The 18610-nt window shown below is 42.1% G+C and overlaps 1 protein-coding gene across 5 annotated transcripts in view; it reads right to left on the minus strand.

The window, feature by feature from the left end:
• Nucleotides 1-18610, minus strand: part of angpt1 (angiopoietin 1) — a 219869-nt gene that overhangs the window by 52270 nt on the left and 148989 nt on the right. Inside the window, exon 1 of one of the 5 annotated variants that reach the window (XM_037794939.1) lies at nt 14323-15193. The exons of 3 other annotated variants lie outside the window; for them this stretch is intronic. In XM_037794939.1, the coding sequence (XP_037650867.1) occupies nt 14323-14844 (522 nt within the window). In that variant the 5' untranslated portion in view covers nt 14845-15193. Of the gene's footprint in view, nt 1-3152; nt 3253-14322; nt 15194-18610 lie in introns of those variants that run through there. One more of the 5 variants, XM_037794943.1, reaches the window with a different exon arrangement.

Consider the following 18610-nt stretch of genomic DNA (forward strand, 5'->3'; position numbering starts at 1 on the left):
AGCACGCAGGGATACCACAAGCCCACCATCCCACGGAGGAGGCGCTTACATCCAAATATTTGAGATAGCATTCCAGTGTGCCCTCTAAACATCGCAGCGGGGGGATTCCTCAGCCAAGAAGCTGCAGAAGTAGATGCAAACGGACATGTTTTGTTTCAAGCTCAGCCATGACAGAAACATTACGGTTCTGTATGTTAAACCTCCCAGCCGGGCAAAACTTCAGGGGGAAAAAAAATGATTCCAGCGTTCCAGTTTGTGTGCCAGCAGCGCTATCTATCAAGCCGGGTGTCTCTTCTAATCAAAATGAATGGGCGTTTAATGACAGGGGTTGTTTCCTTCAACGTCACATTCGTGTTTATCTTTCATCCTAACATCCCATTAAGCGAGGACTCCAGAGTTTATGAAACATCGCTTGCAGACGTCCAGGGTTACAATCACCACAGTGAACGCCAACCTCAGCCTTTTCTCACTCTCTCTTTCTGCCGCTCTTTATATCTCTCTATCGCCCCGTGTCGCGCCCTCCTCCCATTCTGTCTTACAATCTCTGCTTTGCGTTGACTCTATCACCAAAGACGGATTGACGCTATCGCATCGGGTTCAGATTATGTTACTCGCGACGAGTCATTTTCCACTCTCTCCAACTGTTGCTTTTGCTCGCGGCCAACACACACCGGGCTATACATCACATCAGTGAGGCATTTCTGAGTACTCTGGGTGGTACATGAAGGCAGTATGGAGTGTGTGTTTACGCATGTGGGCCTAAATTTCCCCTAAGTGATGCAGAAGCGACACTCAATCTAAACAAAAGAGATGAGCAGGAAGACGAGGTACGGTAGCCCGACTAACATCTCCAGATGGAGCTGCTTCAGTCTGACCCGTGGTTCACCGCGGCTGTCGGAGAGGAGGGAAATAGATGCTGCTGTCAATGATAAAGTGCAGCTCACAGCCACTATTGTATCACTGCCACACTGCAACATTAGAAATATTCGCTGCTGCCTGACCTTCAGCTGATGATGGATGAAAATTCTGATAACTTGCATGTGTCTTTATTGTCTGCTGCTCGCTGTGTGTTAAAGCTCTTCTTAGAAAAGCCGCAGGATAAATATATTTGTGAGTCATGCATCGAAAATAAGTTGAAACGAGCACGGCAATCTGCAATTAGTCAGACATTCACTTTTTGGATGATTTACATCATATTTCTGCTGAGAGATGCTCAATAAGATATAATTGGAAAGATAGGGGGATGTAGAGAATACATGGAGGACGCTGTGTGTATAATCCCTGGCCTTTCATGTGGCCAGGTTTCTGTTTATTGTTGCATTTCTTAGGTTGAAGTGTACAAGATGTGTGTGTATAAACACAGTCAAAAGCAGAGGACTTCTGATCAAAACCAAGTGCAACTAAACTGGAATCATTATGTTCAGACAACAAAGCAAAACATCCTCGCACATCACACAGGAATTTCCACAGCCCTCCAAAACATCAACTGTACTTATGAACAAAGCCATACGACAACATGCTGTATGAACAATGGCCGTACAACCTCATCCTGTGGTCCCACGTACCTCAGGGGGTAGAATATGGCGACGCTACTTATTGTATAAAGTCATTTTCCTTAAAGGTTCTATATAGAGGATTCAGAGCATTATTATAGCAGCAAACAACTACCTACTATATAAAGATATAGATATAGTGGAGTACTAGCAGAGAATAGAGTCACACCCTCTCTCTGTATGTGTTGTAGTCAAGGATGTCACGGTACTTTGGTACCAAAGCGATGCCAAAATTCTGAACTTGATGGTACTCGTTTTTTTATACAGTATCACAGGTACCGGGGATCAGGGCTCGAGACCAACGGCATCCCGTCATCCCGGGGATGGTAGAAAATGTCTTTGATAGTGCTACATTATGAACAACAAATCCGTGTTGAAATTGGCAGTAGGAGAGTAACGTTGGCTGTTAGCAGCACAGTCATGCTTGGCTAAATAACGGAGCTAACGGCTAATGTACGGAGGTTGCATTGAGTTCCATTACACGTGTTCAAGCTCTATTCAGTAAAAATTGCTAATAAGAGTATTGGACAAAGGTGTTATAACGTTATCATACGTTATCAATGGTTACCACTGATCCAGACCCACGGCGTCGTTGTGGAAGTGTAGCGCCCACCCTCCTTATACTTCCATGACAAATTAACAAGCTACATCTGCTGGTGTGTAGGTATACTTGTTCAGAAAGGGTTTCTCTGGTTTGACATAAATGTTAATGATATGTCTCGTGCTATTCTAGACCCTACACATCACTAAGATGTATACATCTATGTTCATAACAGGAGTGCTGTTTGACAGTAACAGAAAATGTGACGGCTTCTTTTCTGTCCGAGCTTCACCTTGTGACTGTATGAGTCCAGAGAAGTAACATCTCATGTGATCCTTTACAAGCCATCAGTTAAGCTGAAGGTCATTTCATCCAAACACAGATTCATGTGAACGTCAAACAACGTCATGCATGAACACAAATGCAGAAATGGACATTAGAGTGACACAGATTCGTCTTCAGAAACACATAAACACACGGGCCTCTGGAGGGTTAGCCTCTCTCCATCTCAGAACCACTGCAAACATGTCAATTTAAATAAACATCAAGAACCATTTGTGAGCGTTTGTATTTTGGTTGTAAACGCAGACCCGAAAAGCACATCCATCTGTTCGATCAATGACAGATTTATGAGCGACTTCCTGTAAGGTCACCGCACAGCAGCACACTTTAGGACTAGTCTGTCGGCTACTGTGATACACATGTACTTTGGGGACGAGACAACTTTACTTTGTTTTTCCATTGTTGTCACTGTTAAAATCAATGGTAAGATCAGATCACAAAACAACCAAAATGATGCCACCTGTCATTACTACGGCAATTTACCACACTGACAATGAATATTCACCTATCGAATGTACCTTTGGACTACACAGCAACTCTTCTGCATTTTAAACCTGTTTGTTTAAAGTAGAAGATTTTTCCCAAAAGGGCCACGGTGATGCAAGCCTACTCTGGATGAAAAGGTTTTACCTTGTAACTAAATGGTCAAATAACAATTTGAAATGTAGCAGTGTTAAACAGAAACAAATTTCAAATTAAAAAAGTAAATAAATTACCGGTATCAACTAAAAGTTTAGGCATCGAGGTCAATATCTGGCAAAGAAAAAGCAGGATTGGTGCATCCCGAGCCTGAATCTCCATGAAAGCGTTCAACACAAATGGTGCGCAGCAGGTGCTTTCCGTCAGCTAATCACCTGCTCTGACATCACTCACTGGGGTGTCACCAAAAGCACAACACACTGAAAAGATGAAGGGAAAAGAAATGTGGTGAAAGGTGAAGAATGTGAAAGACTTTATGAGGACGTTTGACCTGTTCTGGACTATGTTTTGAGGGTGTTATTTTTTGAACAGTGGGGGATACATAACACACTTTTTACTGTGTCACGTCTCTAGTCTCCGTGCCAACTTCCAGGCCTGGTGCTGAATGTGAGAAGCCTGGCTCGGGTCCCAGACGAGGCAAACACAGCTCTGAAAGAGGGGTGAAGAGTGTATGAAGATTTGTGGGTGTATATATGTGCGTCCATATCTTGTTGTCTTTCTGTATGTGTGAATATATGAATGCGGCTGAATGAGGTGTCACACCACGCGGCGCGTAACCGATAAACCGAGACCTAACGCGCTCAATTGTCCAAACAACCCACAGAAAACAGAGTCGGGGCTATAATCAGCATGCCGCTCTGCATAGCTCCAGACAGTCTACCGTTACGATGTGTGGGTCTCACATTGCAAGTTAATACATCACACGATATACACCCACCGACTCTCCGCTCTCACCCACTCCAAAGGACAAGAAAAGATTAAATAAATAAGTGAGGTCATTCCTGGATGTGACACAGAGGCTTTAAGAGCAAGTGGCTCTTATCCCACCACCACAAAACAAAAGTAATGGAACCAACCATTAGTCATTTGAAGATCTATCTAGCCCCCACTGCGAGGGAGTGAAACGGTTTATTTTTCACCCGGTATCTCGCACTCTGTCTCTATCTCCTTCTTTCTCTCTTTTCACCTTTACTTGCTTCCTGTCATCAGTTTTCCCAACAACCCTGACTGATACCACAGCCCCTTTCTTTTCAGATTCAAGCATCTGATTGTGATTCTTTTGTTTTTCTTCAATTTGGAATCATAGCAACACTAAATCCGCTGGGCTGAACTCCAAAAAAATAAAAAAATAAGGTGAAACGGTTCTGTCCTCTGGAACCTCTGGAAGGCTCCCCAGCGTTGACAGACAAAGACATCCACACAGAAAGCAACATCTGTCGGGGAGATTCAAAGAGACGCCGCGGGGAGAGACGGCCTCAGAGGCAGCATGTGGGGAGGCTTCAGGAATTTTTCTCCCCACTTCACAGACTTTTAAGGGAATTAACATAAAGAGATAGAAAGGGATCAAACAACACAACTTGGAGCAAACATAGCGCGCACGTAGCGAGAGCATTACGGCTTGCAGTGAAGTCCGATTTTTCATTCTCCTGCCTCGTGCCGGAACTAGTAATACAAGACATGAATGTTTTCTCCGTGTTATCTTTTCCTGGAAGTAAAGCAGCTGTTAAAAAAACAAAACAAAACAGTGACAGGTTATTGTAAATTCACACTGTGTAGACGTCCTGCGAGCGGCTCAAATTCTCAAACGCGGTTTTGTTGTTTAACGCCGTTTCAGTTCCCCCGACCTTCATCAAAACCTTGATTTACGGCGCGCAACCTAAATGAACCTGAAGCCTGGAGGAAAATAAATGGCAGCAGATAGGAGTGAGTAATATTATCATCTGCTCTGTTTATCAAGAGTCATTATAAAACAAAAATACAACAAAGATAACAGCCGGTTCTGAGACTGAAATAAGTTCAAACGCAGTTGTGATTTGCTGCAGGCTGTGATAACACCGCATTACTTGCCACTAACTGCAAGCTCAGATTGACTGTAATGTCTAATGTTTCACTCTATCTGAGCTATTACTATCTAATATTTGGCTCATAATCACTCAACCTTAGCAGTGGCAGAGATACAGCCATGAACCTTGTGCTTTTGGCAACTCTTCTGACCATAACTTGCGCTCTCAGTACTAATGACTTCCACTTGCCTGCCCAAAATAATATTATTTATACTTTGAAAAAAGCTTTTACTCTTGTTTCAGTCATTTCATAGGAAAATATTTACATGCCACAGTAGAATAAAATATCTAAATGTCACTGCAGAGCACTCACTCATTCATTACAGCTGCTATAATCAATATCTTTATATTAACAATGGATCAAATGACCACATGGGTGTGAAAGGGGTGGCTTGTAATGACAGATGATTACTTTGCAGTTCCCCTCAGCTCTATTTTAGCGTCTTTCAGTTTGTTGTTTTGGTTTTAAGGCCTGCAGCTTTAATATTTTGGTTCACTTTCATGTCTCTCATTGGTGTTGTTTTAATCACAGCAGTCAGCTGCGCAAGTGTTATGTAAAAAAGTACAGATGCACCGGGCGATTGGCCGCCGATCAAAACCGGCCGATCAGTCTGATGTTTCCGTTTTTTTGCCAGTCTCATTTACACACGTGATTCAGAGTAATCACAGTGACCGGCTCGTCTGTCCTGCTTATAATGGAGCTAACAGCTAACATTAATAGAGGTTGCATTATGATGCATTCAAGCTCTATTCAGTAAAAATTGTAAAAAAAAAGAAGTATTGCAATGGTACATTTTAACGGTATCATGATGTGTTTAAGAGTAATCTTTTAAATGTAGTTTTGGGCGAGAAACTTGAGTAAATGAAGTTGTTTGAAGAAGATGTTTTCACAGCAATATAAAAAAGATAAGAGGGAATTATGGCCTATTTAACTTCCCAACACTAACGTTACCCCTAAGCAGCTTATATTACATCATTAGAACTACTAATGCCAAGATTTGTTTTAATTAAAGCAAGTGTTTAAATAAAAATAGAATAATGTATTGCCTAATCATTTGAATTGTGTGTTTTTATGCAAATAATGACTAATGACTATAACAAAGTAAAAGGATAACATTTAGAATTTTTTGACTGTTTGCACTGACTTCGGGACGGTGGTGAAAAAAGTTAGACAAAATTAGCAACTAGCCGGTGAACATAGTGGAGCATTTAACAGCTAAAGAGTCAGATATTTCCCTCTGGAGTTGGTGGAGACCAAAAACAGAGCTAGAAAATGAGCAAATATGGACTCATGTTCAACAAGGAGCCAGAGACCAGACTCCAAATGAATGCTAATGTTGCTCCGTGTTTGTTATAAGGTAATAATATGTCAATTTGGGGGTTTACAGCTTGTTTCACTTCCTCTAAATTGCCTAAAACTATCAAAGCAGTTAAAGAGATCACTTCCATACCTGAGTGAGACATTGCAGAACACTTACATTCATAAAACCTCCGGATTCCAAATGAAAAAAAATCAGCGCCATAACGGGAATGAATGTACTCGAGGGCACATGGAAACACAAACCAGATCAGATGAAGCTCTGAATTTATTCCACAGACGCACCAGTGGGTGCCAAGCTACAAGCTTTCAAGCAACAATGTTTTCAGAAGGGATATCATAAATCCTGCACACAGTTAGCCAAATGTATAACCTTATAATTAAAACAAAATAAATCCCCTATAAAGTGCCCACCAGAGAGCGATTCGCTCAGATGAGTGATGGAAAAGGAACCACATGGTTGTGTTATAGCTGCAATACGATAAACTAGACAGATTCAAGACGCAATGAAATTATAAAGAAATATACTGCCTCATTTATCGAACTTTAAAGAGACATAGGTGTACAATACCTGCCTGCCCAATATCAAAACTTCCAGCACGTTTGGGGCCACCGGCTGCACTGAAATATGATTTCTGGAAAAAAGGGGGTCTTAAAACAAAGTGGCTTGCCACATTGAGCATGACAAATCTACTAAATGCCCATTTTCCTGAAAATCAGGACCATTAACAACGTTGGACTCCGTTTTCACGTCCATGTGGAAATACTGTGGCATGGCCGTAATGTTTTTCCCTATTCCCATGACATGCTAAGCAGAGAGCCCTGTTTCCTTTTCGCTTTCAGTCATAGTGCAAGTAGAGCCGAGACAACTTTTCTGGAAGCTGTTATTGTAATGTCCTTCAGCAATTTCCACGGTTTCCTTTTTACAAGTTTTTGGGGTCAGGAAGGAAGAGCTTTTTATTCCTCTGAGCAGTTCCTAGCCTTTCTGCATCATCCGATTGTTAGTTTTGGCCCACATTATCAGTAAAAATAAACGCTCATAGAGGCAGTCACCCCTAAAATAGATAGCTTTCTCCTTGGATCCCCAGGCATGCTGTGTGGCCCTCTGATAGCAACTAAGTAGAGAAACATATTCACCCTTTCTCCTATGAACTCCCAGTATGGAAGGGAAACAAGCTGCTGCCCACATGTCGGTATATCCTTTTAAACCACTGTTTATGCAGCACGGTCATGTTCGTCGAGAGGCAGAATGATGGGAATTTCACAGGGATAAGACACCGCCGATAGTTTTTCCCTCTCCCTTTGTTCAACAGCTTAGTTTGGCACAGGCCGTCCTTCTCAAGAAACACTGCTCTCAGCCACTTTCTACTGTCTCCACCAGGAGGGACATGAGAAGATCTATTACTTTCACTCCCAAGAGCAGAAACAAAATTTGGCCAGCTAAACTTCCATCCGTGCCAAATTTTCATCGTCCTTGAAATATTAGAGAAGCAGAAAGGATATTCTCGAAATGTGCAGTGAGATGCTTGCTTCATCTTAAACAATGCATCCTTTTTCTCTATGTTAAATAACGCATCCATTCTCGTGTTTCCAACAACAGACTGATCCTCACTGGCCTACAGCTCAACAAAAGCCCAGCAGCTAGAGTAACATTCACTGTTCATCAGTCCACTTGTTACCTATGAGTAGAGCTTTGTTTCAAAACTCAATACTCTTTTTGGTATTGGCGTAAATTGTCTAAAATGGTCACGTATCGAGAGCTGGTATTGAATTCTTAATTGCCCAGGCTTAACTTCTCTTTTCTTAAAATGTCAAACAATATTTCCAATATTAGATTTTAAATGTATCGTGGGAAAGCTTCAGTAGCTGCCTGTGTTCAGAAAGCATATAATATTTAAGAAGTTTGGCTTTTATAAAAAAGGGTTTGTAGAAAAACATTTATATTGCTTGAAGTAAAATACTGAAAAAGGCATTGTCATTGAAATCGGTATCGATACCAACAAATCTGGTATGGAATCTGTAATTGTATTGAAAAATTTCAAACAATAACCAGCCCTACCTGTGAGTAAAGGGACAGTGTGTAACATTTACGGGGTAGAAATTGAATATAATATTCAGAACTATGTTTTCATTAGTGTATGATCACCTGAAACTAAGAATCATTATTTTTTGTTATTACCGTCTTCTGTTGCTCATAAAGTAGTGTTATTATGGTAAGAATGACCTCTGAGTGAGGCGAACGGCGTTACCACGATTTTGCACTCTGCTTTTCACATTACCGCAGTCTTGGAAAGGGAGGAGTGATCGGAGGGGTATTCAGTTGGTTGCAATCTGCAACCACACCACTAGATGTCACCAAATCCTACACACTGTACCTTTAAGAGTCTATTTGAAGATTTTATTCAATGCTTTTAATGGAATAGTTTGACATTTTGAGAAATGATGAGACGATTGATACCACTCATGTCTGTTAGAGTGGTATCAATCTTCTCATTTAACTCAACAGGAAAGCGAATAAACTACTTTCCTGAAATGTCAAATTATTCCTTTAAAGCACATTTGTGACTTTGTTGCTCTTTCAGTGCTGACTGCTGTCGTTGATCCTTGAGCTGCAACTTTTTCAGGTTCTCCCAAAGTCTAAAAGACCAAAGGTGAGCAATCCTTTGCCATGGGGACTCCTACACTTTGAAACCAGCTGCCTAAAGGCACCTCTAGCCTGGGGCCTAATAACATTCTTCCAGGTTCATTGCATGTCACACTGTGCGAGATGGGTCTAATAGAGCCGTGGTTGCAATCTGTGTCAGAGCCTACAATATCTATTTTGAGATGCGTCACATGACAAAGAAAGGAGGGGAGTGATTGTGAAGTCAACTGCGGCCAAGAAAAAGAGAGCAACGTGAAATGTTTTTGCTTAATCAGTTTGAGGCAAATGTTTTTTTAGCATTGTGTTAGCTCGCCAATGTATTCTGCATGTCATGTTGTATTCTGATTGGCCCCATTGGATGATGCAAATTTGTGATTTGAGATATTGGGCCATATAAATAAAACTGACTTGACTTGGTTGGTTTTGGTCAACAAATCTCTCTCTCAGTACAATCTAAAGGTCTTTGCATCCGTCATCCGATAAAAAATGTTATGCACAGAAACCTTGCACACTGAATTTGATGTGTTTTATTATTCTATTTGTTGCGAAAATTCAAATTCAGTACAATACAAAACTGAATTGATTACGTGAGTGCGATGGATAGCGCTAGTCCCAAACTACATGAATGAATGACATTAACATGAAGCTATAGTTTAGCTGCAATGGATAGCGCTAGTTCCAAACAGGGCTAATGAATGAATGACTTTAGCAAGAAGCTATCGTTTAGCTGCCTAGAGCACAATCATTACTGTCTAATCTATGATACATCCTTTGTTTTGCAACCATCCCCGATTCCAAGCGGTTCTCACACGATTAACAACTTTTGTCTGGGACAGCCCAAATTCACACAGTATTGATTCTGCTGCTATTTTCAGCTTTAATTTTGCAAAGCGCCATGTACAGTCAAGAAGATGCTGCACAACTAAAGGTTAATTGTTATTGTTTTATGTGTGAAGTAACTTGTTTCCTGCTGCATCTTCTTTCTGAGATCAGAGCCAAGCTCGTCCGAGGCTCCTCGCCTCGCAGGCAGGCCAGGGAAGTAATCCTTGGACAAACACAAGTCACCTTTGACTGGTCAGGAATGTTATCAGGGTCCATATACTACCAGGAAGGAAAGATCTCAGACTTAAAATGCTTCCCCAACAGCTGTTTGCTGCATCACCCTCTCCGTCTACCCCCCACACTGGGCCGAGCACCCAGGCACCGGAGTGCTATCTGCAACGGTCTTCAACCGTCCGTCTCTTTCATCAGGGCTGGCTGGAGCAACATCAGGGCGAGCTTTCTCTTAGACAAGCAGTAAAAACGCTGGCGTGATTAAGATAGATAGACTGGCCAGGACACTTAATCTTCTGTCCAATGAAAAATGTTAACTGCATCCTGATGTTCCCCCCCCATGTGGAGCAATTAGGCTGAATTACCACTGTGTGTTTAAGTGTCCCCTCTGAAATGTCTACGCCAATTCTTTTCTTGTGATAATCCTTTACTTGTTATTTGTATTTTTGCTGCGGTCTCATATTTTTTAAACAGCATGCATCCAGGGAATTTCATTTAATTCTGTTCATCACACATTTTTAAATATAATCCGCTATCTATTACATAACATACTCTTGTCGATATCGCCATTTGAAATGAAAAATATCTGCGGTCCTGCAAAACTCCAGAGTGTCAGGAAAGAGGCATGGCAGTATTAGTGGTGATGGCAGACGTTTTCACTTGTGAGGAGAAAGTTACTGGAGAGGTCTCATTAGTCAAACCTTCAGTCTACCAACGCTGCCGTTGTGTTTTCATAGTATCACTTGTACTATCACAGACGGATGAGGTCCACTGAGCAAAGATAAAGCCGGTGTTATTTCACCCCTGGCCCTTCTTGACACATGGATCGCTTTTGGGAGCCATGCAGAAACACACGCAGGTTTTTAGACTTCAAATAGTGAACTGGTGGAGAAACTAGGCATGTCACGGTACCAGAAGTTTAGTAGTCGATACCAATACCAGTGAAATCCTTATTACCTTATTACCTTTTTGGGAAGTGACACAGGTCACAATTCCCTCTCTATTTTATATTTTATATTGCTGTGAAAACATCTCCTTCAAACAACTGGATTTATTCAAGTTTCTCGCCAAAAACTACATTTTACAAGATTACGTTTGAACACATCCTGTTAACGTTAACTCATTTTTACTGAGTAGAGCCTGAGCGCATCATAATGGCACCTCCCGCCTTGAAATCGGCAGGACGAGAGCTAGTTAACGTTGAAGGTGATGTTGCAGATGTTGAAAATGAGAGAGAGCCCACAAATAATGACAGGTTATGCTAAACTTAACAGTTTCGTTCCTATAGTGTGTGGAGAGCAACGATTTGACCAAAAAAGCACAACAGACAGTAAGAGATTCCATTCATGAACAACAAGAGTCATGACTGAAAAAAACGGAAATCTCTCAAAATCTCTTGCGATCAAACATTCTTTAGTGTATACAGACATGGCGGACGACAGGCGATGTTAGTTTTCTCAATACTTTGTACTGAAAATTCACAAAGGATGGATAGATGAAGTCTTGGCGACACGTTGTTGCCACAAATCAACAAGTTGGTCCTCCATTTCTGAGCTCCATCTTACCACTACTTTATGCTTTGCCTTTTGCATTGGCTTATGCATTAGCCACAGCCGCCATGACGGCGGTGGTGGTTGTCCTTCTGCTTCAGTCAGCGTGGTTCTCAATTGGCTATCGTTCTTTTCCATGTGACTGCGTCATCGGTTGTCCTCGGGGTTCCCCACACACAACAGGATATCCAATCGTAATTTTGAACGTTTGATATTTTTACAATTTGAAATCGGTGCGGCCAGGATAGACTTCCGAGCAGATCGGGGGATGTAAAAAACACTCTTAACGTACCTCACACCACAGGAATATCTGGATAGATAATCTTTAGAACCATCAAAAAAATCAGGGCTTTGCTTTGGGCCCAAAATCGTCTTGATTTTCGTGTAGCGTGTACACGACATTAGCTGTTAGCAGCCGGTAAGCAGCACAGTCCTGCACGGAGCTAACAGCTAACGTTAACTAGCTCTCGTCCTCCCGATTTCAACACAGATTTTTTGTAATGTAGCATTATCAGGGAAAAAATAGCGTGTTTCCCCTGGACGCGTCGATATTGAGTTCACTGCTTCCCAAAAACATTTTCTAACGTCTGCGGGACGACGGGACGCCGTTAGTCTCAAGCCCTGATGGTACCTACAGTACATGCAGTACTGTAGAAAACCAAGTGCTGTCACAATTTTCAGAATTTTGGCATCGACTTGGTACCAAAGTTTCGGTTCTTGTGACATCCCTAGTAGAAACTCATCAATAAAAAGGTGCATGGTTTATATTTTTACATGGATGCATGTATCTCGGCGGTTAGCCCTCTAAAGTTAAACTCTTTGCAGCTTATTTATCTTATTTTGCCATATAAATGTGAATCTACACACACACCATGTACACCATGTTCTAAAGCTTGACATACACCATATACAGTGAATTCCTCCTCTAAACTGAGATAAAGTCAGTGATATACAGTCTAATGACAAGCTGATGTTTCACAGATTCTGTCCTGTAAACGCAAAATACCTCTCATACAATATTTCATTTGGATTTTTATCTCCTCTGTGGTTTAGTGAGAAAATCTGAATTTGCAGGAGAGGTGGAGCAGCCTCCAACACCATACCTCCCTAATTACAAACTCAATCAACATCTCGCCGTAACGCACTGTGACCAACGCCTGGGTAATTGATGAGGAATGACCATTTCCTCCAACCTGAGGAGTGAAAAGTTTACTTTCTGAGAGGAAATGAAAAGCAGAGACGCTCAGACGCGTTTGGGAGGACACGCTGATTGCTAATGAATAGACTCGGGGGTATTGATGAAGTTAAAGTTGATTAATTCCCCAGTTCCACTGTAATCCATCAAATCCATCCAGTGTTATCTGTGCATGCATTTGCTTTGTAGACAAAAAATAAACCGTTAGCTTTGAGCAATCCATCACAGATTGAACCTGCTAATCTTATTCGAGAACGACATTGTGAAAAGTTGAGGAGCCGGTTCTGCCGAATTTGGAAGTTTATTTATTTGATTCATGTATTCATTTCAGGGAGATAATCTCGATCTCTTTGGAGACACAAAGTCTCAAAGCTTAGAAAAGCAGAGTCCCTGCCAAGCCGTATCAGTGAAGGCCTCACGATTCGCAACTCATTAACATTACAGTAGAACCATATTTGAACATAGTAAACACCTCGGTGGCTCTAAAAATAAATTGGTCTTTCAAGAGTAATTAAATAGGAGTTATTTTATATCATATCAGCTCAATAAAAACAAAGATTATATTCTATAGAAAAATAACAGGCTATATATTTTTTGTCTTTTATGTGAGTCTGGATTTTGAAGTCCTACTCGCACGTCCTTGGCTTGAATAAATAAAGGGAGCATTCTCTTTCTCTGTCTTTTCCTCCTCTGAGTGTCTCTAGGGGCTCTCTCTGACTTCCTGCCATTAAAGAGACAGCCCACTGGAGAACAGAGGGTGACTGACATGTAACTACCTCTGCTCTGTGACCGGCGCTCCGCGCAACTCAATCAGACATCTGTGGAATTCAAAGGGTTTAGTTTACGCAGGAAAAAATAGAGAGAAAGTAGTAAAACAATATGTGTTTTCTGGACGGATACGTTGCAACAGACTGCGGGACAAGACGTCTGTGGGGGCTAGAAAATCAGACAGCTGTGAGACGTCCAGAACAAAAAGTTCAATTCTGGTAATGTACACAGTTACATAACAGCATAGCAGGGTTCATATGAGTTGTGTGCTAATACTGGATTATTAAATACACATTTTGTTGTCAGATAGGAGTTTTGTTTCTACAAATTATGACGTTACCAAGAATGAAGAAATACATCTGTTTACCACACTGCAATGGAGTTTATCCAATCTTTTTTCATGAGACGAAGGACACAGCATCACCCAGACACAAGTTCTCAACCCTGTAAAGCACATAAACTCTCCTCCAGACAAACACTTTTGACAAACAATGTGTCGACTGCGAGAAAACAGCAAACACGGCCCGGTTTTAGTCTGAGAGCCTCCTCCAGAAACCAAAACAAGTTATCTTGTGAAGCCACAAACAGACACTCTGCGGAGACCACACACACACCCACGGAAACACAAACATCTCAACAAATACACTGCTGAGCGTGACCACTTCAAAAGCAGTGGATCCGGTCTCATGGAGCGTTGTTGTAGATGCGAATCAATACCTTTTCGACAAGGAATCTAATTAAAACAGGACATTCCTATTTCCATTTGCCATTAAGAAAACATGATGCGATACTCTGAGTGATTTTTGGCTCCTTACCTTCTGTAACCACTGGGTATAATTCTCCATAATGTGCTCGAGCTGCTGGATCTTCTGGCTGGGAAACTCGGGCTCAGGCGGCGGAGCGTCCCTCTGGAGAGAGTTGCCGTTGTTGTGCATCGGGCTGCCGCCTTTCGCGTCCCTGCAGGAGCCTCCTCTGCCTCCATCTCCCTCAGGTAGGATGAACGTATAGGTGCACTGGCCATGCTGGATCTTATGGAGGCGTCTGTTGCTACTTCCTCCACTACTACTGCTGCTGCTGCTACTGCTGCCACCTGTGCTGCTGGTGCTGCTGCTGCTGCTGCTATCCGTCCCTCTCCGCTGCTCCCCTCCTCCGCAGCTCACGATCACCAGAAGTGCTGCCAGAGAGAGCAAGTGGCGGCCAAAGTTGTACCACAGCATCATTATAAGTTGCAGGTGAATCAAGTTCTTGTATCTTTCCGGTCCTTCTTCGTTTTGACTGGATGTTCCCTTTAAAAGCTGGATGAGAAAGTGGTGAAGAACGTTGTTAGCCTGTGTCATCCATCCTCACGTTGGACCTCCAGCGTTGAAAGCTTCTCTCACTGTGGACTCTTACACATGCTACGTCTAACCAAAGCTCCTTTCAGTTTCTGTCCTGGCAGGAAAAGTTGCACACATGTCTTGCAGATTGACAGCTTGAGTGTTAATCTTAACCAGTGAATCAAAGCCGGACAGCGTGCACGCATTTATCTGATCTGTGCATTAGGTGTGGATGGTGTCGTCAGACCTCCCCTGGTCTCTCTGCCGTTCCTTCCTCCTCTGCTCTCTGACTTAAAGAGAGTGAGAGAGACGCTCACTCTGAAGAACAGGCTCCGAGCTTTCAGCACGCTCTGCGCCTGCCCCTCGCAGAGCCTGCGGAGGAATGTGTGTGTGTGTGCACGAACCAGTGTGTGTGTGTGTGTGTGCCTGGCAGAAAAGGGACCCCAGCACAGAGGATGTGCTTAGACTATGAGGATCGGTTTACAGGCTCTGCTGGCTGCAGGCTCATGTGGTTTCTGCCTGTGTGTTGACTTGTCTAAACGTGTGTGTTTAATTTATCTGCTCCTGAGATACAACTCTACTCCCTATATACTGTACAATGACAGGTGCTATATCATAAGTAGACACCAGGGAGGTATGTTTCTAGGTGTTTTTATAGACTAATGCTCAACTTCTTTTGTCCCCCCCCACGACAATAGAAAACCATCATCACAGCAAGTGAGATCTTTATAGTTGTTTCATCCTCTTTTCAATGGAGGTGGAGGTTTTAATCCTATCATATCATCCCCAGTCAGTTATAGCCATTAAATGTATTCATGCATTCATTAGTTGAGGATGTTACGCTAGTCGTGGCTAATGTAGCCTCGAGCCTCAAGCAGAGATGGAGTGGGCTGCAGAGGTCTGGTAATCTTTTTAACTCCACGCCCCCAGATTCTTCTTCAGTCAAACTACAGTCAGCATCAGCCGCATCTGACGCCGACTCAAGTGACATCACTTTCTCATTCTGAGGCTTTAAACGTCAGTAATTTAAGGGATTGAATGATATTAATAGTAATTTTCCATCACTGTAACCCAGAAAAAAGCAGAACCAATTTCAATGTGAGATTCTGCAAACGCATGTCTTTCATCCGCCCACTACATCTCCATTACAAGCGCTTCTACGTCCCCATCTTTATTCATTTCATGTACAGTACGTCTCTATCACACACACCCCGACCCTCTGCTGTTATGTTTTCAAGGAAACAAAAGTGAAATCCAAGAATGATCAGAGGAAGAAGGAATGCGTCTTCATCATTAGGGCCAGAAGAAGGAGCAGAGTGAGGAAACACAGCGCTGAAAGGCTCTGGGTCAAAGGTCAAGTCCTTGTTATGGACAGTCCATTAAAACCTCTGATTCGGGGAGACAACAGCTGTCTGAATTCTGGCCGGACTTCAACATTCCTCTTTTAGTCCAAAACATCCAAATCTGTGTGACGGAGCATGTCCTCCTTCCATGAGCGGCGTTGTGCACACTGTTGTGTTTATTGTCTCCATCTGCCTGCTCATGCTTACATGTTGTAGTGAATATGTCTGCACGATCCTGCATGTGTGTCTGATACGAGTGTGTGTATTCAGTGATAGCAGGGGGCTACACAAAGTTGTGCCCTCTGTGTGGGAGCTGAGGGGCGGTGTGAACGAATGCATGAAGGAGACCCGAGATAACAAACCCCTCGAATAACCCAGACTGGCCGAGACACAAAGCATGTGCAAATATCTCTTGGAGCGCTTGTCTTTTGGTTGACGTACTTTGATGGTGTCCTTAAAATCTGGGCGCCAGTTACTGTGTCCAAGGGAAACTAAGCGGGAGATAATCGGCACCTCTGGGCAGCCCTGAGTGTGCAAAATTAAAACTACACATCACTTTTATGAACAGCTACACAAAAAACTCAGTGACGTATAAAAGAAATCAGGAGGTCTATGTCTTCGGCGAACGATGAATTGACCTGTTTGCTAAACCACCTTCCCTGAACAGCAGCTTTAATCTCAGTCAGCATGTATGTAGCTATCAAATGCAAAGACTCCTTTTTTCCCCATGATTCTTGTTTTAAAATGAGTCAGCTTGAAATATTAAAATGTTTCAACCAGCTAACGTTAGATAGCTCGCTACAACTGAATCTACTAGTTACAGTTTCGTTTCAGCCGGCAATACTGATGGATGTCAGCTGGAAATGAGAAGCTGTATTTGTCTATCTATGTGTGAATGCATGAGACTGATTGTTTGAAAAATAACATGAATTTAGAGGTAAATTGGCCACCAGTTGTAAACTATGTGCTGTGAAAGAACCACAGGAAGCTTGACAGGCGTAGCAACTAGGGATGTTCCTAAAGACTAATTTCCTTGACCTTTTAACAGAAATGTAAACTAGTCTAAAAGTAAGAAAACACTCAGAAAACTGTCAAAATTGATCGCAATTTAATTAAACATTGTGTATACGAGCCATTTGAAATCGTTATCGTCACCCTGTTAGGAGGAGTCATGGTTTGGCATCGCTTACCGGCTACCATTAGTATCTAACTGTGCATGTTTTATTCCCTTCCACCTTCTCTTCCCTCTATCTCAAACACACACAGCAAGCAATGCAGCCCTCAATCGTCTCTGTAACGTTAATTGTCTCAGTCCTCAGACTAAAAATAAAAATTTATTAAAAAAAAGGTAGATGTAATCATTTCCAAACTTCATAACATGTATTTATCCAACGAAATGTTCTGCTTCAAGCCATATTTGTTGCCGATTAGCCTTTCAAAATCGACTTTTTCACTGTAGTCAAAAGCTCTCTACTCTCCCGCACGCACCTTTAGCCTATTAACGGGGCGGTTTAATGTCACAAAATATGCCAAAGACATTCAAAGCTTCATTTGAAAACCTCAATCAAAGCTTTGCATGTAAAAAAAAAAAGATGTTTGATAGAGCCCTATCTGCTGGCCCGAGAGAACACGATGGGGTGGAAGTGAGTCAGGAGCTGCAGATGAGCTCAGGTAAGCAGCAGCTCTCCACAGCAACAGCTGAGACGGCATATGTTAATATGTAATTTAAATGTGTATATTAATAAAATAATCAGTTTAACCGACTAATATTTCTATTACCGACTAGCGAGGGTAGCAACATTTAATCGACTAGTCGACTAAGTATTTGATAAGAAGTTGTGTACATGCTTTTCATTGAAATAACCCCCAAAAATTATTTTGCAACATCACACTCAAAATTCTCATATTTTGCTGTATTAGAGTCATCATTGGCTTGTCTTACTTGCTTAGGAGTAAACACAAGCTGTTTATATGTATGAGTCGGTAAGTGAGTGCTGTAATCTCAGATTTGAATTCTTACTGGCATGTAAACTTATTGAGAAAACAAACTCGGTGTTCAAAGCTACAAGACTACAATCATTTGCTAACCCTTGAGGTCCCGTGCTGTCTGTCCTCTATTTCCTGTCCCATACATGTATCCAACGCACGGCCAGTTTGGTAAAATGCAATAATCATTTTGCTGACGACAGTCAAGCAGAACGCGGGTCATGTCAGCTGTGAGAGGCCTCGAGGCAGCTGACCTTCATGGGAATCTGGCTTATGTTTTTACTCGTGAAAAGTTTGGGAGGACATTTTGTATAACTCGACATCAATCTGAATGACACCGCCTTCCGCATGTGATCTAAAATTGAATATATGATGTGGGAACAGAGGAGATCAGAGTTTTTAGATCTTTTTCCAGTCGCTCCTGGTGTGGAGGCGGCTGCTGCTTACAGGTTAAATAA

Source organism: Sebastes umbrosus, chromosome 15 (genome assembly GCF_015220745.1).
Source record: "Sebastes umbrosus isolate fSebUmb1 chromosome 15, fSebUmb1.pri, whole genome shotgun sequence".
Lineage (NCBI taxonomy): Eukaryota > Metazoa > Chordata > Actinopteri > Perciformes > Sebastidae > Sebastes > Sebastes umbrosus.